This window comes from Punica granatum, chromosome 2 (genome assembly GCF_007655135.1).
Source record: "Punica granatum isolate Tunisia-2019 chromosome 2, ASM765513v2, whole genome shotgun sequence".
Taxonomy (NCBI): Eukaryota; Viridiplantae; Streptophyta; class Magnoliopsida; order Myrtales; family Lythraceae; genus Punica; species Punica granatum.
The window spans coordinates 31556936-31571451 of NC_045128.1; the positions used below are offsets into that span (position 1 = coordinate 31556936).

The window sequence follows — 14516 nt, forward strand, 5'->3', positions numbered from 1 at the left end:
TGTGCTATGGCCTTGATATGGTCCTCTAATCAAGGGGAATGCGCTACTCGACAATGCCCGTGAATCATCCAGAGCCATTTCTCGACAGAAAACCGTAGATCCTTGTGGTTTCTTATACATCTATGAGTTCATCGTTATTGCGCAGGAGGACTATCCACGGCCTTATGCTTTCTCAGTTATGGCATCAATCAACTCGCGTGCCGAGCAACATGATGTTCTTTGATGGACTAGTGTCAGGGCTTCAAGGACTCGACCTTTTGGCTGCGATCGAGAAGTCCACAGAAAAATCCAGGTTTCGGGGACATTGGGAGGGTGCATCTTGGTGCTGTCATAAACATTAGGATGCGATGTGGTCCTAACATAAACTAATCCAAAAATTGCTGGACATGATTTACATTAGGGCCTTGGAGAAATATGCCATCAATTACTTTGATTGACATAAGCTCAGTATGTGCTTTCATTATTATATCTAAAAAATACTATTAGAATATTATTGTGAGTGCGGAAAACCAGGAACACATATGAAAAATATGTCTCTAAATTTGAATGGATTAGGGAAAAAAAATAAGAAAAAGAAAAAGGAAATCTCAAAATTTTCGTATTATATTCTCAGATTGTAAGAAAAGCTTGATATATTCAAAAGCTCTCTTGAGCCTGAGAAATTATTGGAACGTGGGGCATTTGCATTGACTTCACAATCTAACACCACTTTCTTTATTTTCCAAGGGAAAATTAAAAGGAAAAAAAAAACATATCTTTTTAATCAGTAAGAGGTTAATTATGATGGCGATAGATTTCTAATCCTCTTGGTTTCGAATCTTGTTGGGAAGTCGTGGAAAGCAATTCTATCATGAAAATCGCCGAGCTCAATGTTAGATGGCTTGCTTGAACCGGAATGGAAATGATTATGCTGTGCTCGATGTGTGTGAGAAGTGAGAACACTTTAACCATTACCCCCAAAAAAAAAAAACAAAAAAATCAGTTTCTTGTATTATATGAATTCTAATCACAGGTGGGTTAAAGATGTTCATAGAGGATTCAACAAAGAGACAGGAACATCATGTTTTCTGTTCTCTTTTCCCTCAGCCATTTAATTAAAGAAAATCAACTACTAAATGTTTGTTAATTAATGATTATGAGGGACCATCCCTTTATTCACTTAGTCCTACTTTTTAATTAGGCAAATAAAAGTGATTAGACTACAACTTGGGATTTGCTCCCAAACAATAGATTAATCTTGCCACTTTTGATAGTCTTCAAATCATTTGCCACTTCATTTCTTTTCTTCTTCTTTTTTTCCTTTTTTTTTTTTTTTTGGCTTTTTATACATTTGTAAAGGCCGCTAAAGCAAGAGGGGTACTCTTCCCAGTGACGCAAATTTAGACATGAGAAAGGACAAAACCTAAAGAGGCCTACTACAAATGGGTTAAGAGGTATTAAATTTTATGACAAAGTTGATTACATTATGGACCAAAACACACATTATTCATGTAAGTAAATACATACATATATATATATATATATATATATATATCCCTAATGTGGTCCAAATGGCTCGAAAATGTTGACAGCTGACACCATGGGACCGTAGCAATGGATGTTTTAATCGTGATGTTGACAGTGTCGAAAACCTTCGCGAGCATCGATCATCACCGGGGAAACTCTTTAAAAGGATGCATTCCCCCTGAAAAAGCCCCAAACCCACCTCAGAAGCTTACGACAGAAGCGCTCTTAAAGCCTTTATCATATCTGAAAAAATGGCCATTAACATTGTCTCAGCTGCCCATTCTTCTTCAAAAGAAGAAGTTGTAGTCGAAGAAGAAGAAGAAGAAGACTACATAGACTTAGAAGTGAGCTCATACTCCATTTTCCACTGCGATTCCTTCACTTCTCCTCCTCCTCCTCAATTCACGAGCAATAACATCAGAGAGTTCGAGTTCCACATGTCCTCGAGCTCTCTCGAAAGAGAACAGCCCTTGACTTCACCAGCCGATGAGCTCTTCTATAAGGGCAAGCTCCTTCCACTCCACCTCCCTCCTCGGCTCCAGATGGTCGAGAAGCTACTCGAGAACTCGAACAAGCACGACTCGAGAAACACCGGCGAGGAGTTATACAGCACTCCCTTAATGACCTCTCCCTCCACACCTGTTGGAGTCTATAGCACCCCGTTCGAGTCCTGCAATGTCTCGCCCTCCGAGTCGTGTACTGTGAGCAGAGAACTGAACCCGAGCGAATATTTTTTTGAGTATCTGGAGGATGAGATCAGGTCTGAAAACCCAAAGAAGTCCTGGGGCAAAAAGATTAAGCTGATCAAGCAGTCTTTACTAGGTTCAAAGCTGAAAACCCCAAAAACCTATCTCAAGTCCTTGTTTGGTAAATACAGCTGCTCGCATGAATCCAGCGCGAACAACATTGAACAGTCAGCAGCTATAATATCTACGAACAAGGATTCTATAAATGGAAAGTTGATAAAAACGAATCCGAACCTGAGTTCCAGTGTCGATGTTATGAGAAGCTTTCATAAAGAGAGTGAAGCAGAGAAGGTTCAACAGCAGCGGAGGAGGTCGCTGTCAGGATTGAGCAAGAGGCATCCATCGAATGAGACCTCAGTTTTCTCATCATCGTGCTCTTCATCATCTTTGTCTTCTGATTCATCTCTCTCCTCAAATGATTCAAACGGGTTTAATCAGCCGCGGCTTCTGAAGAGAAGCAACAGCAGGAACTCAGAGATGGAGAGTCCGATTCAAGGAGCAATCAAGCACTGCAAACAGTCTCAGCATCTAGGAAAAAGTATTGCTGTCTTTCCGGAATCTGTTTAAGAGAATTGGCTAGAAAAAAAGTTTCATCTAACACTTTTTGCCCCTTTTTTTTTTTTTTTTTTTCAGGCAGTGAGCTGCTTTTTCTCTAGTAAAAAAGAAGGGAAAAAACTAGGAATGTGAATTTCTTCTCATTTCATTTCATCCGAAAAAGTTTCCTGAATCTGTCATAATTTCTACTTGAACCAAAGTCCATCTAAGGAATAGGACCTTATTGCATGGGAGTCCTCAAATGAGAAATGCGTGTTATTCCTCATGCAAATGCTGACAATATCCTTCTCTGTTCAAAATATTCTGAGACAAGAATCACAACTTCTTTCAAGAAGAAAGAATGAGTATGTAAGTCGAAACAACATTTATCCAGTTCAACCTAGCAATTTAAAACTAGTTTTTATGAAAGAACAGCTTGAGAGGGAGGAGAAGATAATGAGAAAATCACCGAACTATAGTTAGTCTTTCCCGGCGCCATGCTGTTCACATACTTGTTTGTAAATCAAAGGATGGGAAGATCATTTAATTTTTGGATCCTTCCCTCCCCGCCCCCCCCTCCTCAAATAAAGATCAGGAAACTGATTTGAAAGTAAAATAATGGGAATTCCTACCTGAAACGTTGGCGAAACAGCTACATACTTTCAATATGTCAAATGAATTTTCAGACGGTTGCTCTCTAAAAGCAGAAACCCGAAGCTCAAGAAACGCCCGCATAGCAAATTTCATCTTAAATGATCTTAAACACATACTGCATGCTGAAGTGACTGATATATTTTCAGAAGTACATAAATTCTGTTATGCATACCATACTTGGAAACTAGTCATTCGGGTCAAATAATTCTATATATGTGACTCCCTTTTTGATGCATTGGTAGTTTAAATGCTATGTCTGACGGTAATATAAAGTTAGGTAGAGGCATCAATGTAATCATTTTTCAAGACCTTCTGTATGCCTCTCAAGAGAATCAGAGAGACACCTGCTACTGCTAGCATTAATAATATGAACATAAAGTTCGTAAGTCCGTCACTATCAAGGCAGACTAATAAAATTGAATCGATCAACAAATGGAAAAACGTTTCCCGTTCAAATATAAGGAAGAAAAGACGGGGAAAGTAGTGCCAAAAGGGAAGCAAAAGAGGAGATCTTCAGCTGTAGACAAGGAAGCATTCAAGAGTACCTTTTGCTTTTCAACTTTTATTTCTGATATTCTGGGCTGGCTGTACTTACAACCATAAACTAAGTGAACATGTCAGGCAGATATATGACAAATGTTAGACAAAGACAGAGACAATAAAAAAACAAAACAAAGAATGAAAAAGAAAAACAGAAAATGACCAATCTGTTGTCTTTGAGCACCAAATCTGTGCTGACAAGCACACACAGTTCTTGGGAGACATCCTCTCCCCACACGGCTACATGGATGTATTGGAAAGAGATTCATACAGCTACAGTTCTTTTCTCTTCTTGGTCAGGTATGAAAGATGAAAAATGGTGAAATTTAGTCATAACTTATTCAGATGAGAGATGCAGTCGTTGTATTGCATGGAACTTCTGTAGTCATCAACGAACTAATACTTGCTTATTTTGGAATTTTATTTAAATAAGTCATGTGCTCTGCTTCGTCTTAACATATACTTTAGTCATCCTACAATGCCTTACTACTTTAAAATGTGAATGTGAACACATAAGTATCAATTTAGAATTCTCATAAGACAACTTCCTCCAACTGTCCTATACATGAATTGAATGAGATTTCACTGGTTTCAAGGATTGTGCCGATGCTTTAAGACCATCGAATACCTCGATAATTATATGCACTCAGTAGATATATTTTAGTTTTTAAAAGTAGCGGACTCCCTTTTAATTTTGCTCTGTTGTCTGTTGGGATTAAGCTATCATCTTGCCAACACTAGTGACAATTCTTGGCCACTTATTCTCGAGTACACACCAGGACTGATCTTTCTGCGACTACATTCTGGAAGACATTCTTAGGAAAGCGAGAGAAGAAAAATTGGTGACATACAGCACACAATTGCAATAAAACATAGAAAAACAGGATTAATCCGCGTTCCCCACAAAAAAGGGTGACAAGCCATTGCATGATCACTGTTGCAGATTTAAACATTTTTATATGCATCTTAGACACACATTCTTCCTCTGTAGTCTATACAATCAAGCCCCACCATTATAGTAGAAAAGATGAACATGGAAAATCTTGTGGTTTCACGAGCTTCGGTGATCCATTTCCAGTTTCATGGGACTGAAACAAATAGTATAGTAGATATCAGGAGATAATTGCTGGAATTAAAGAAAAGCAAGAAATTGTGCGCCAAATGTTAGTACCTGCCGATATTTAAGCAGAAAATAACCCGTCTGATTGTACTCTCACTGTGATCTGCAGCAATTAATATTAACCTTGTCATCTTTGAGTAACAAAGGATTCGATCCTTGCACAAGCAACAAAAAGCCTCAATTATGTACCTTGGTTTTCTTGTTCTTGCCGATATAATAACATAATTGCTTGTCCCTCAGTAGCTCTTTCCCAGCCCAATGTAGGTGAGTGTTACCAATTTCATATTGTTCAACACCTAAAAGTTAAAGAAGCGTATGACACAAAGTATGCCGAGAAGGCTGGTCGATAATGGAAATCTAATTAAATGCTTAGTTGTAGTATAAGCCAGCCAAAGGTCTTTGATTGGAAATTAAGAACAAAAATCACACTTGGAAGTGAAAATCTTAGCCTACCCTGCATTATAATTTCAGAACAAATTAGGGCTGGCCGTGCAAAAGCCAATAAGGATCTCCCTAACTCATCTTTCACAGGAAAGACAGAAATGTTGAATATTTCACGCATATTTCTTAAAAACAGGACAAGTACATGTGAACCGTACAAATTGTAAGTATACATTAGTTCACTTGAAATTGAACTGCACCATAATCATGATCGAAGAGCAGTAACTGCATGAAAAGTCTGCCAAAGGCCGTTCATGTAAAAGAGCCATACTTGCTGAAAGCTTCTGAAGCTGTTCAGAATCAGAGAAACCCAGCAATTGATAGCTCGAATTGAGTTCCTTCTCCAGGACTTGAAAATGATCTTTCAACGCGTGATACAGTAGCGGTTTCCCATGTAAAACCTGGTCCTGCCAATAAAAATTCCGAGAAGTTCAAAATCCATCCGAGAATCAAGTGTTACTAACAGCGAATTCCATTTCTTATACTTTTGCAAACTAAATGCTAATAGGCAGTTCACCGGAACGAAAGGCTAATAGGCAGATATAAAGTCAGCAATTTACATCATCCATCACTTCCACTTAAAGAAAACTCTAGCATAGCATTGAGAGATTAGAGACCTTAGTGATTTCAGCCAGAGGGTTGTTGCTATATTTGATTACGACAAGAAAAGCAGTACTTGATCGAGGATTCCGGGATATGGCAACTTATGCAATGCAACTAAACCGTGAATTCGTGATTAATGGCATCGACTGTGCTTCAATTGCGAAATCTTAACAATAATACACAGTTAGTCCGTCTAGTACATCCCACAGAGAGAGACAGACCTTTGACGCATAAGCTTTGGCTTCTGATAATGCTCTGATCAAACCAACGGCTGCATAGAAAAACTCAATTTCAGTGAGCAATCTCTCGTAAACTCGAAAAGAACACAGTTTGACGACAGATTAGTTCTATCACATGTCTGATGAGCAAATTTGTGCCTCGAAAATTATCAAGCCCAACTTCTCGCATGGCAGCACGAACTGACACTACCGTTCTAGCAATCAGCCGGTGAAAAAGGGAGGGAGTTCAAGTGATTAAGTCACCTTTCTGGTCGCCGTACAAAGGAGCGAGTTGAGGCTCGAGCTCAAGAGCGAGGCGATCAATCTTCAGCTGAAGGTTGGCAATCTGTAGAATCTCCCGGAGGACTCCTTCGATTTGCGCAGAGCTCTGACTGTCGTAAAGGAATTCCTCCTCGCCATCGCCCTCGCCGTATTTAACGTGCAGGCGCACCATTGAGGCTTCACCGAGCTTCTTCCACTGAGCTTGATTGCGCTTCCAACTGCAGAGAGCGGGCCCGGGAAGAAGAAGGGTGCATTTGCCTTCCGTTGAGATCATCCATGGACCCGGTGCATGCGCACCCTTCATCCTTTTAAATGGGCCTGACATAGACCACATGGAATCAATTACCGGGCTGGAAGTGGGCCCATCCCAATCCCAGCAGGAGATATGAGCCCAAACATGGGCCCAGGCCCAATCCTTTAGATATGAAATCAAAATGTGTAATCTATGTCGGGCCACAACTCCGATAAAGCTCAGGGAACTCGAATAGGCTGATTGCACCATTTTTGTGAATATACGGTGCCGGTATTTACTTCAATAAATACCGGTAAGTGAAATTAAGTTAAAGATCTTATATAATGTGAGAAAAAGTGGAAAATTCATACTTAAATACTAAATGACGTAAAGGATATGCTCGGAACTTGGAATACTAAATTCGTACTTTTCCTTCTAAAATTTCCTTCATATAATGTATATTAACTCTCTTAATTCGTAATTATTCATAGTATTTATGTGTATTGTACTCTTATTTTTTTGAAATTTTCTTATGATAACAAAGTAGGGATATGCTGGGAACTTGGAATATATATATATATATATATCCATATATGAAAAATTTCAAATATAACTAGCCGATAAGTGTTCATTGGCTTTCGATATCTATACATGTATTACATATCACTGAATCAAAATTAATAATTATCTAAGCGAGAATAAATTTGTTTTTTCAAAATTAATTATCATAGAGAGTTATTTCTCCGATTATGTTGATTTCCTTAAATAATTATCTTTTTTAGTTAAAAAGACAATTATTTTAGATTACTCAGTTACCACAGAAGCATTGAATCAAAATCCGCGATGTGATTGATAAGTTTTAGTTGTGAATCTTGTGATAATTATCATAGAGAAAATAATTAATGATTTAGTCAGCTTTCTCATTGCATGGATCTTAAAATACAACCTTTTATTCACCAAAAAAAAAAACCATTTACGTTGCCGGTACCTACATGATGTGTCTAGTAATGGAAATAACCGATTTATGCTTGTAAAGTGATGCCACTCGGTCGTAGTTCCAAAGTAAAGACTCCTACTTATCAGAGATATCATATGGATATTTCGAGGTCGTTATATTTTATATTGAATGGATCAAGTCATTAGTACACTTTGATTGAACGAGATAAACACCCTCGAGGTTGTGGGTAGGAAGTAGAGGATGACGACCCTGATGAGTTCCCCGAGATTGCTGCCTCATGGAACAAATCCGACAAGTAATTCTCCAGATCATCGGGCCGGAACCTAACGAGCTCTCTCATGGAACCCATGTATTCCTCCCAGATCACCCTATAGTTCCCCACAAGCTTCCTTGCTATGGAAACCTTGATCTCATCCCTCAGCTTGCCATCCGGCACCACCCAAGAGCCCTGCCTCCTATGTGCATCCTCGAATGCAGAGTTGAACTTCTGGAAACACGCCTTCGCCTCCTCGACTGACAATGATGGAGAGGTTACTGAATCATCAATGGTGATGACCTCTGGCAGGCAAGAGAGTACCCTAGTCCAGGCCATGGCCTCGTAGCTAGAAGCGTATTGCCGAACTATCATCTCATTCCGGGCAATCCACTCATCTCCGAGGAGGTACTTGAGATTCGTTGTGCTGACCTTCTTTACTATGAAGTGAAGGTTGTTGGCCAGGAAAAGGTAGGACAAAGCGACATCCTTGTATAATTCGGCCTTCACATCAAGCTTGCATAATAGTACGAGGATCAGCCACGCGATCCTGATTGACACTGGAGATGTCGGATAGTCCTCGGAGCTAGGACTCCCGAAGTAAGACTCAGGCAATTGTAAGTTCCCATCGGGGTGTGGGTGATCGGCTAGAATGTCTGAAAGGGTCCCGCTATAAGGTGTCAGTGAACAAATGAATGACATAACGGACTCCGTGAGAGGGTGGATCCCACCTCCGGGGGCGGGATTTCTTGACGAGTCCTTCTGGATCGAGGCCTCGTAGTCGGAAAGGATAGTTTGGACTGTGTTCCCCAGCCGAACCAGTGAGGAAAGGACTTGAAGTTTGACCGTCGCAGTTGATTTGAAGTCGAACGTGTAATCTATGACGGGCCACAACTCTGATAATGCTTCGTAGAGTTCGATTAGCTGATAAATTCTCCCCGACGGCCCCTTAGGTCTTGCCACGAGCTCTGGGAACTTAAATAGGCTGATTGCACCATCTTTTGTAATTTCAGTGAAGCATGACTCTCGTATTGTGCTTGATGAAGAAAACACATGATCACATAGAATCCTCTCACCTCGAAAGAGTGTCCTCACGACGACTTTCGTAGCACTCAACCAAGTCTTAATTGCGCAGTCTTGCAAGTCCAAGCTCATCTTCTGGATCTGAAGCAGCTTGGGTCCTTTGATCCCAAGCCGATATATCCCCTCGTCGACGATCGACTTTCTGATAATCTTATATATCTTAACACACTCTTTCCCGTACCCAGCACTTATCATGCAATCGGCAATGGACTTCAGGTCCGACATGGCGAGCACCGAGGCCTGCTCAGTCTCGGCAATCGACTCTCTGGCCTTTCCCAGCCCATCCTCCGAATCATCAGCACCGTCATCTTCTTCCTTTAGTTCTTCTTCTTTGTCGATTTTCTCGAGCCCTCCAAACTTGCTCGAAGTGGAGCGGCTCGAGAACGACCCTTCAGACAAAGACTCATGATCGAGCTTGTCCCGGCTCGAGGAGAGGATGTCGTAGAGCTCCTTCTCGAGCCGTTTCATGGCAACTTGCATTAAGTTCTGAGCAAGGACAAGCTGGTCCCTCGATCTCTGGTGGTTGGAGACAAGGAAGTGCATGGCCCCACGGAGCTCGTGGACAGACTTGAGGAAGTCCGCGGCCTCTCTCCGGCTGTGGTGAAAGAGGGAGATGAGTTTGGTGTAAGAGGAGGAGTCCATGTCCCATTTGGTGATGATGGGGTCGGCATTTCGGATGGCTTCTTCAGCTGTAGCCAAAGAAGTGCAAGACGAGCCTAGTGATATCAAGGAAGAGGACATAGTTAGGGTTTTGGAAGGTGATGACAGAGAAGGGCTCGGGAGGCTTTTCATGGAACTCTCCTTCTGAATCACCATGTTGCTATAGAGAGAGAGAGAGAGAGAGAGAGAGAGATTTGAGTCTAGTTTTAGCATGGGATAATGAATAGAAGGGGATATTTATAGAGTGGAAAAGGCTCTGTATATGCATGAATGCTTCCATCTGAGGAAGGTTAGATTGTCATATAATATTATATACTTGGAAGAAATTATATATGGTCCATTTTTTCAGATAGAGTCAGAGGTGTCACACACTCTTCTTGGCTGTATTTATCATAGGTAGACTTAGATATGATTAATAGAGATTATACCCTGAATTATACTAATTGAAACTACCAAATTCCTTTCAATCTGCAGGTCCAAACCAACCATCTATATCGAGCTTGATACATTCAATAGAATCACTTCCAACGGCGTCTCAATGTTGATTCGAACCTGAGAAGGGAGAGAAAGTAACTCTTCTTGATTAAGTCAAACTCTTAACAGTTATATTTCTCTCATTGTCTCCGAGTTAAGGTTTTTTTTTTTCAATCATAAAAGATATCGTATACCTATTAGGAAAAATAAGAGAGTGGAGAGAAATAAATATGACAAGTTTCGATGACAAAAATCACTTCCAACAGCCTCTCAATGTTGATTCTTGATTAAGTCAACTCTCAACAATTATATTTCTCTCATCATCTCTGTGTTTGGAAGGTTTTTTTTTTCAATCATAAAAGAGATCATAAACCTATTAAAAAAATAAGAGAGTAGAGATAAATAAGTATGGCACGTTTCGATAATAAAAATCACCTATGAAATTGAAAGGTTTGAGGTGCGAAAGTGTCTTTATGCAATATGTTACACCCTTAGATAATTAGATCTAAGGTACAATCATTTTATAAGTATTTGTATTATACACAAAGTAAATTATTTGAAATTGCAGTAAAGTAATTCGATGTTATGTGAAGTATACTTCTTTCAAGTAAATTGTGTGTATTGAGAAATAAATTAGAAAAAATATGTAGATTTTTAATAAATTACATATTTTTTTAGTATTATTACTCGAATTTCGAATAGTATTTACATATATATATTATTAATAACTTACAAAAATTTTAATGAAACTTTATAAAATATTTGAGCGCGTCATACTCCCCACCACTTTCTCGTCATTCACCACAAAATTTCCCCCCATTTGCATGGACGATTCCTCGTCAAGCGTCCTTCGAATCCGGTCAGGCCGCATTTTTTTTTCCTGAACAGTAATTAAAACTTTCTTGAATTGCGGACCAAGAATGATTGACATTGACTTAGTAAAAACATTGATCAATTATTTTATAAACTGAATTAATGTGTAGATTGTTCGTAAAAGGTTATATCCAGTGCAGCCAGCTCAAGTGAAAAATGTCTTTTTACAATTAGTTTTTCACTTTACTTTACTTTATCTTATTTAATTTTACTTATTTTCAATTCAACAATATAATTATTAATTTTTTTTAATTTTTTTAACCGTTCATTTTAATTTTTAATATTAAATTCTCTTAACTATTTATTATTTTTTCACAAACAACATAGTCATTATTTTCTCTCAATTATTCATTACTTTTTCACACTATTTATCATAATTCAACGACACAATCATTATAAATCAATTAAAACCAAAATTCAACTCTACTCAATTCTAAAACCAAATACAACATAATTTTTCAATTTTTTCCTTTGAAGTGACATGTCAGGTTGCAGTGGGAAGACTCAAAGAAATGGTCTATATTTTTACTTTTTTATTAAAGGAATATAATATTTTCTTTTATCGGAAATCACCCGAGAAATTTTGCTAATTTTGTTGATTTATTCCAAATTTATCCTTTCTTCCAAATCCTATAATAAAGTCAAACATGGTAATTTTCTAAATGATTGATCCAAATAAGAAATGAATTAAAATTGCTTGGTTTTCATTCCATTGATGTGTTAATTTGTTGATGAATTAATAAAAATATATTAGATTTTGTTGATGAATTAATTTTATTTGTAAATTATATATATGATTTTTTATGAGGTTCAATATCAATCGTTGATTTCTGATGAGGTACAGGCTCCTAGTTAAAGAGACACCAAATGAAAAGATGGGACCGGAATATGAGATAAAATATGCATATCCAGAAATTTTAATTTGCTAGTTCTGTTCCGTATTTATCGTTTCTTTCAAATTCTACAGAAAAAAATAAAATTTCAAAAGATCTATAATGCAATCGCATTTTTTATTCAAATATTTTTGAACCATTAAATTACAACTAATAATAAATAAAAAATAATTACTTTATCACCTAGCGATATAAGATGTGATTGTATCATACAATAATTGCATCATAGAATTTTTCAAAAATTTCCCAAACAATCGATGAATTCCTCATTGATTGTTCCAAGGAAATATGTTTTTCAGACAGGTACTGAAAAATACCAAAATATAATGAAATAAATTTTCTGAAAATCAGACTATGCGATATTTTTCTGGTGGGCACCTCAAAGTATGAAAAGAAAAGGCTTATAATATAAGCAGACAAAGAACCATCTGAAGACATTTGAAGTGTTCTCCAGTTAGACTAATCTCTAAAATTATAATATTATAATAAAAAGATTGCGAAAAACACGGATTTTTACCCACAAATTTTCAATACTATCAGCATAATTCTTTCAAAGTCTTCCAAAAACAAGGTGACTTAAGCCACAGGGCGCTATTTTTTAAATAAAAATAATTTATATTAATATATGTCCATCTTTTGGTTGCCCGTATTGCGCAAGGAATGTGTAATTTCCATCATATACAATAAAATGTATATTTTAATCTATCCAAATATTGGAAGCCAAAAATATAAGACTTCCAAATATTTGAATTGACCTTTTTGGTGGAAAAAAAGTGTTCATTGCATGCCTCTGTGAGATACATCTACGTCATATATACGTACACACATACAAACACATATATATTTACATATTACATTTATATTTTTAAAAAGAAAAAATATTTCTTTAGTATTTCCGCTAAGTTCCCTTGTGTTATATTAGGGGAAAATAAAATGAAGATATCGTAAAACCCAGAAATATACAAACAAAGTCATGGCGCCATTATAATGTGATATAGTGGGGACTACGTACGTTCCTTATTATTAAGGTCGGTTAGTTAACATAAGATATCAATGTTATATAATAGTTTCGGTTTTAATGATGATCTTATATTATTCAAATAAAAGCCAAGAAAAAGTCAGCACATAACAATAGACTGCTCGATCTCAAACTCAGAAGAACACCCAGAAATTTTGTTTTGGTCAAGTAAGCAATTGCGGTTCGAGTTCAAATTACGCGTGTGCACATATTTCTAGTTTGCTCACGTTACATGACAGTTTTCAAATTAAGTGCATATGCATTCTATCTTCTGTATTATATAAAAGAGGACGCAATGCGATTCGAATGCTTCCATATGCATGAAATCCAATATAAAATTTAATATTGTGCTCAAAATATATAATACATGTAGACCGTATCACTCCCAGAAGTCTGATACAATGCCAGATATGAATGAAATCTACACAATTATATAAATATGTTATACATATAAACATGTACACGTGATTACTTGCATGGATTTTCAGTTTTTCTGGTCAAAAGTTTTATTTTATTTCCTCTAAATTAGAAAAATTCTACGATGCAATTTGTTTAAAATGAGAGGATGAGACCTCTGCTTATTTTTAATGTCCGAGATTTGATCTTCAAATTTTCGCGCGGTCTGTACTGCTCTGAGCATGAATACTTATATATATAGATATGTATAATGGCCAAATATATATATATATATATATATATATGTATATTATTATAGCAACTAAATTTGACCAACCACCATTTTTTTTTCCTGAATAATTCAGCTTACTCGTTTGTGCTAATTCTTCCACGTATAAGTCCTAACGCTCTAAATTAAAATAAACAAATTAACGGAGTCGATAATGTGCTACGACTACCTAATTAATATGAAAGAAATGGTAAATTCTTGTCTGGAGATCGAAAAGTCAATGTTTTAACTGATCTACAGCTCGTTGTCGTTGCTGAGGAAAAACTATCCTCGTATTCAACATACATACATCTGTATTTTCTTTAGTATTCCCTAGCAGTCTAAGATACGAATTGATTACTCCCTCGGTAGTCGTCGCCGTGGTATAAGCGGAGTCATCATCGTTTCATAATAAATGTATCCTCATGTAACAGAAGGTCGAACTTCATATTGGTGAACTGGCATTAGACGTAGTATATCGGTCGTGTTATCGTGCCGTCCTTCTAGAACCCGACAAAAGGACAAAGTCGATCCACTTATCTTGATGGATCCGCCGTCTTACGTATCGCAGCTTGTGGAAACAAATGATCCTTTTTGAATGCTCACTCAAGTTTTCCTTCAATTTGAATTACTTTTGCGGCCCTGAGTGAAAAATATTAAAGATGGCATCATATGTACTCCCCAGCCTAAACACAAAAGAGACGGTTTCAATCGAATTTCATTGTAAAAAAGATTGACGTCACTGAATTATCGACCATCATCTT

General features: G+C 37.4%; 3 protein-coding genes across 3 annotated transcripts; 1 reads left to right on the forward strand and 2 right to left on the reverse strand.

Annotated features, from left to right (window-relative positions):
* Positions 1-1700: 1700 nt before the first annotated feature.
* Positions 1701-3174, forward strand: LOC116197860 (probable membrane-associated kinase regulator 4). Its single transcript, XM_031528115.1, has one exon. It carries the CDS (start codon positions 1758-1760, stop codon positions 2817-2819), a length of 1062 nt encoding a protein of 353 aa, XP_031383975.1. The 5' UTR covers positions 1701-1757; the 3' UTR covers positions 2820-3174.
* Positions 3175-4810: 1636 nt separating this feature from the next.
* Positions 4811-6891, reverse strand: LOC116197861 (cilia- and flagella-associated protein 298-B-like). The gene is made up of 6 exons (XM_031528116.1): positions 6627-6891; positions 6366-6415; positions 5813-5948; positions 5290-5396; positions 5152-5203; positions 4811-5068 (listed from the first exon to the last, which is right to left on the reverse strand). Exons 1-5 carry the CDS (start codon positions 6814-6816, stop codon positions 5162-5164), a joined length of 525 nt encoding a protein of 174 aa, XP_031383976.1. The 5' UTR covers positions 6817-6891; the 3' UTR covers positions 4811-5068; positions 5152-5161.
* Positions 6892-7969: 1078 nt separating this feature from the next.
* Positions 7970-10022, reverse strand: LOC116195135 (exocyst complex component EXO70H1-like). The gene has a single exon (XM_031524110.1). The coding sequence runs from the start codon at positions 9984-9986 to the stop codon at positions 8016-8018; it is 1971 nt and encodes a 656-aa protein (XP_031379970.1). The 5' UTR covers positions 9987-10022; the 3' UTR covers positions 7970-8015.
* Positions 10023-14516: the final 4494 nt, after the last annotated feature.

Bases quoted from the DNA above. Each gene is read 5' to 3' on its own strand.
- LOC116197860 (XM_031528115.1), top strand. From the start codon at position 1,758: ATGGCCATTAACATTGTCTCAGCTGCCCATTCTTCTTCAAAAGAAGAA.
- LOC116197861 (XM_031528116.1), bottom strand. From the start codon at position 6,816: ATGGTGCGCCTGCACGTTAAATACGGCGAGGGCGATGGCGAGGAGGAA. The intron at 6,416-6,626 runs GTGACTTAATCA...TTTTCTATGCAG, and splicing joins TTTGTACGGCGACCAGAAAG to CCGTTGGTTTGATCAGAGCA. The intron at 5,949-6,365 runs GTCTGTCTCTCT...TTTTATTGGCAG, and splicing joins CCAAAGCTTATGCGTCAAAG to GACCAGGTTTTACATGGGAA.
- LOC116195135 (XM_031524110.1), bottom strand. From the start codon at position 9,986: ATGGTGATTCAGAAGGAGAGTTCCATGAAAAGCCTCCCGAGCCCTTCT.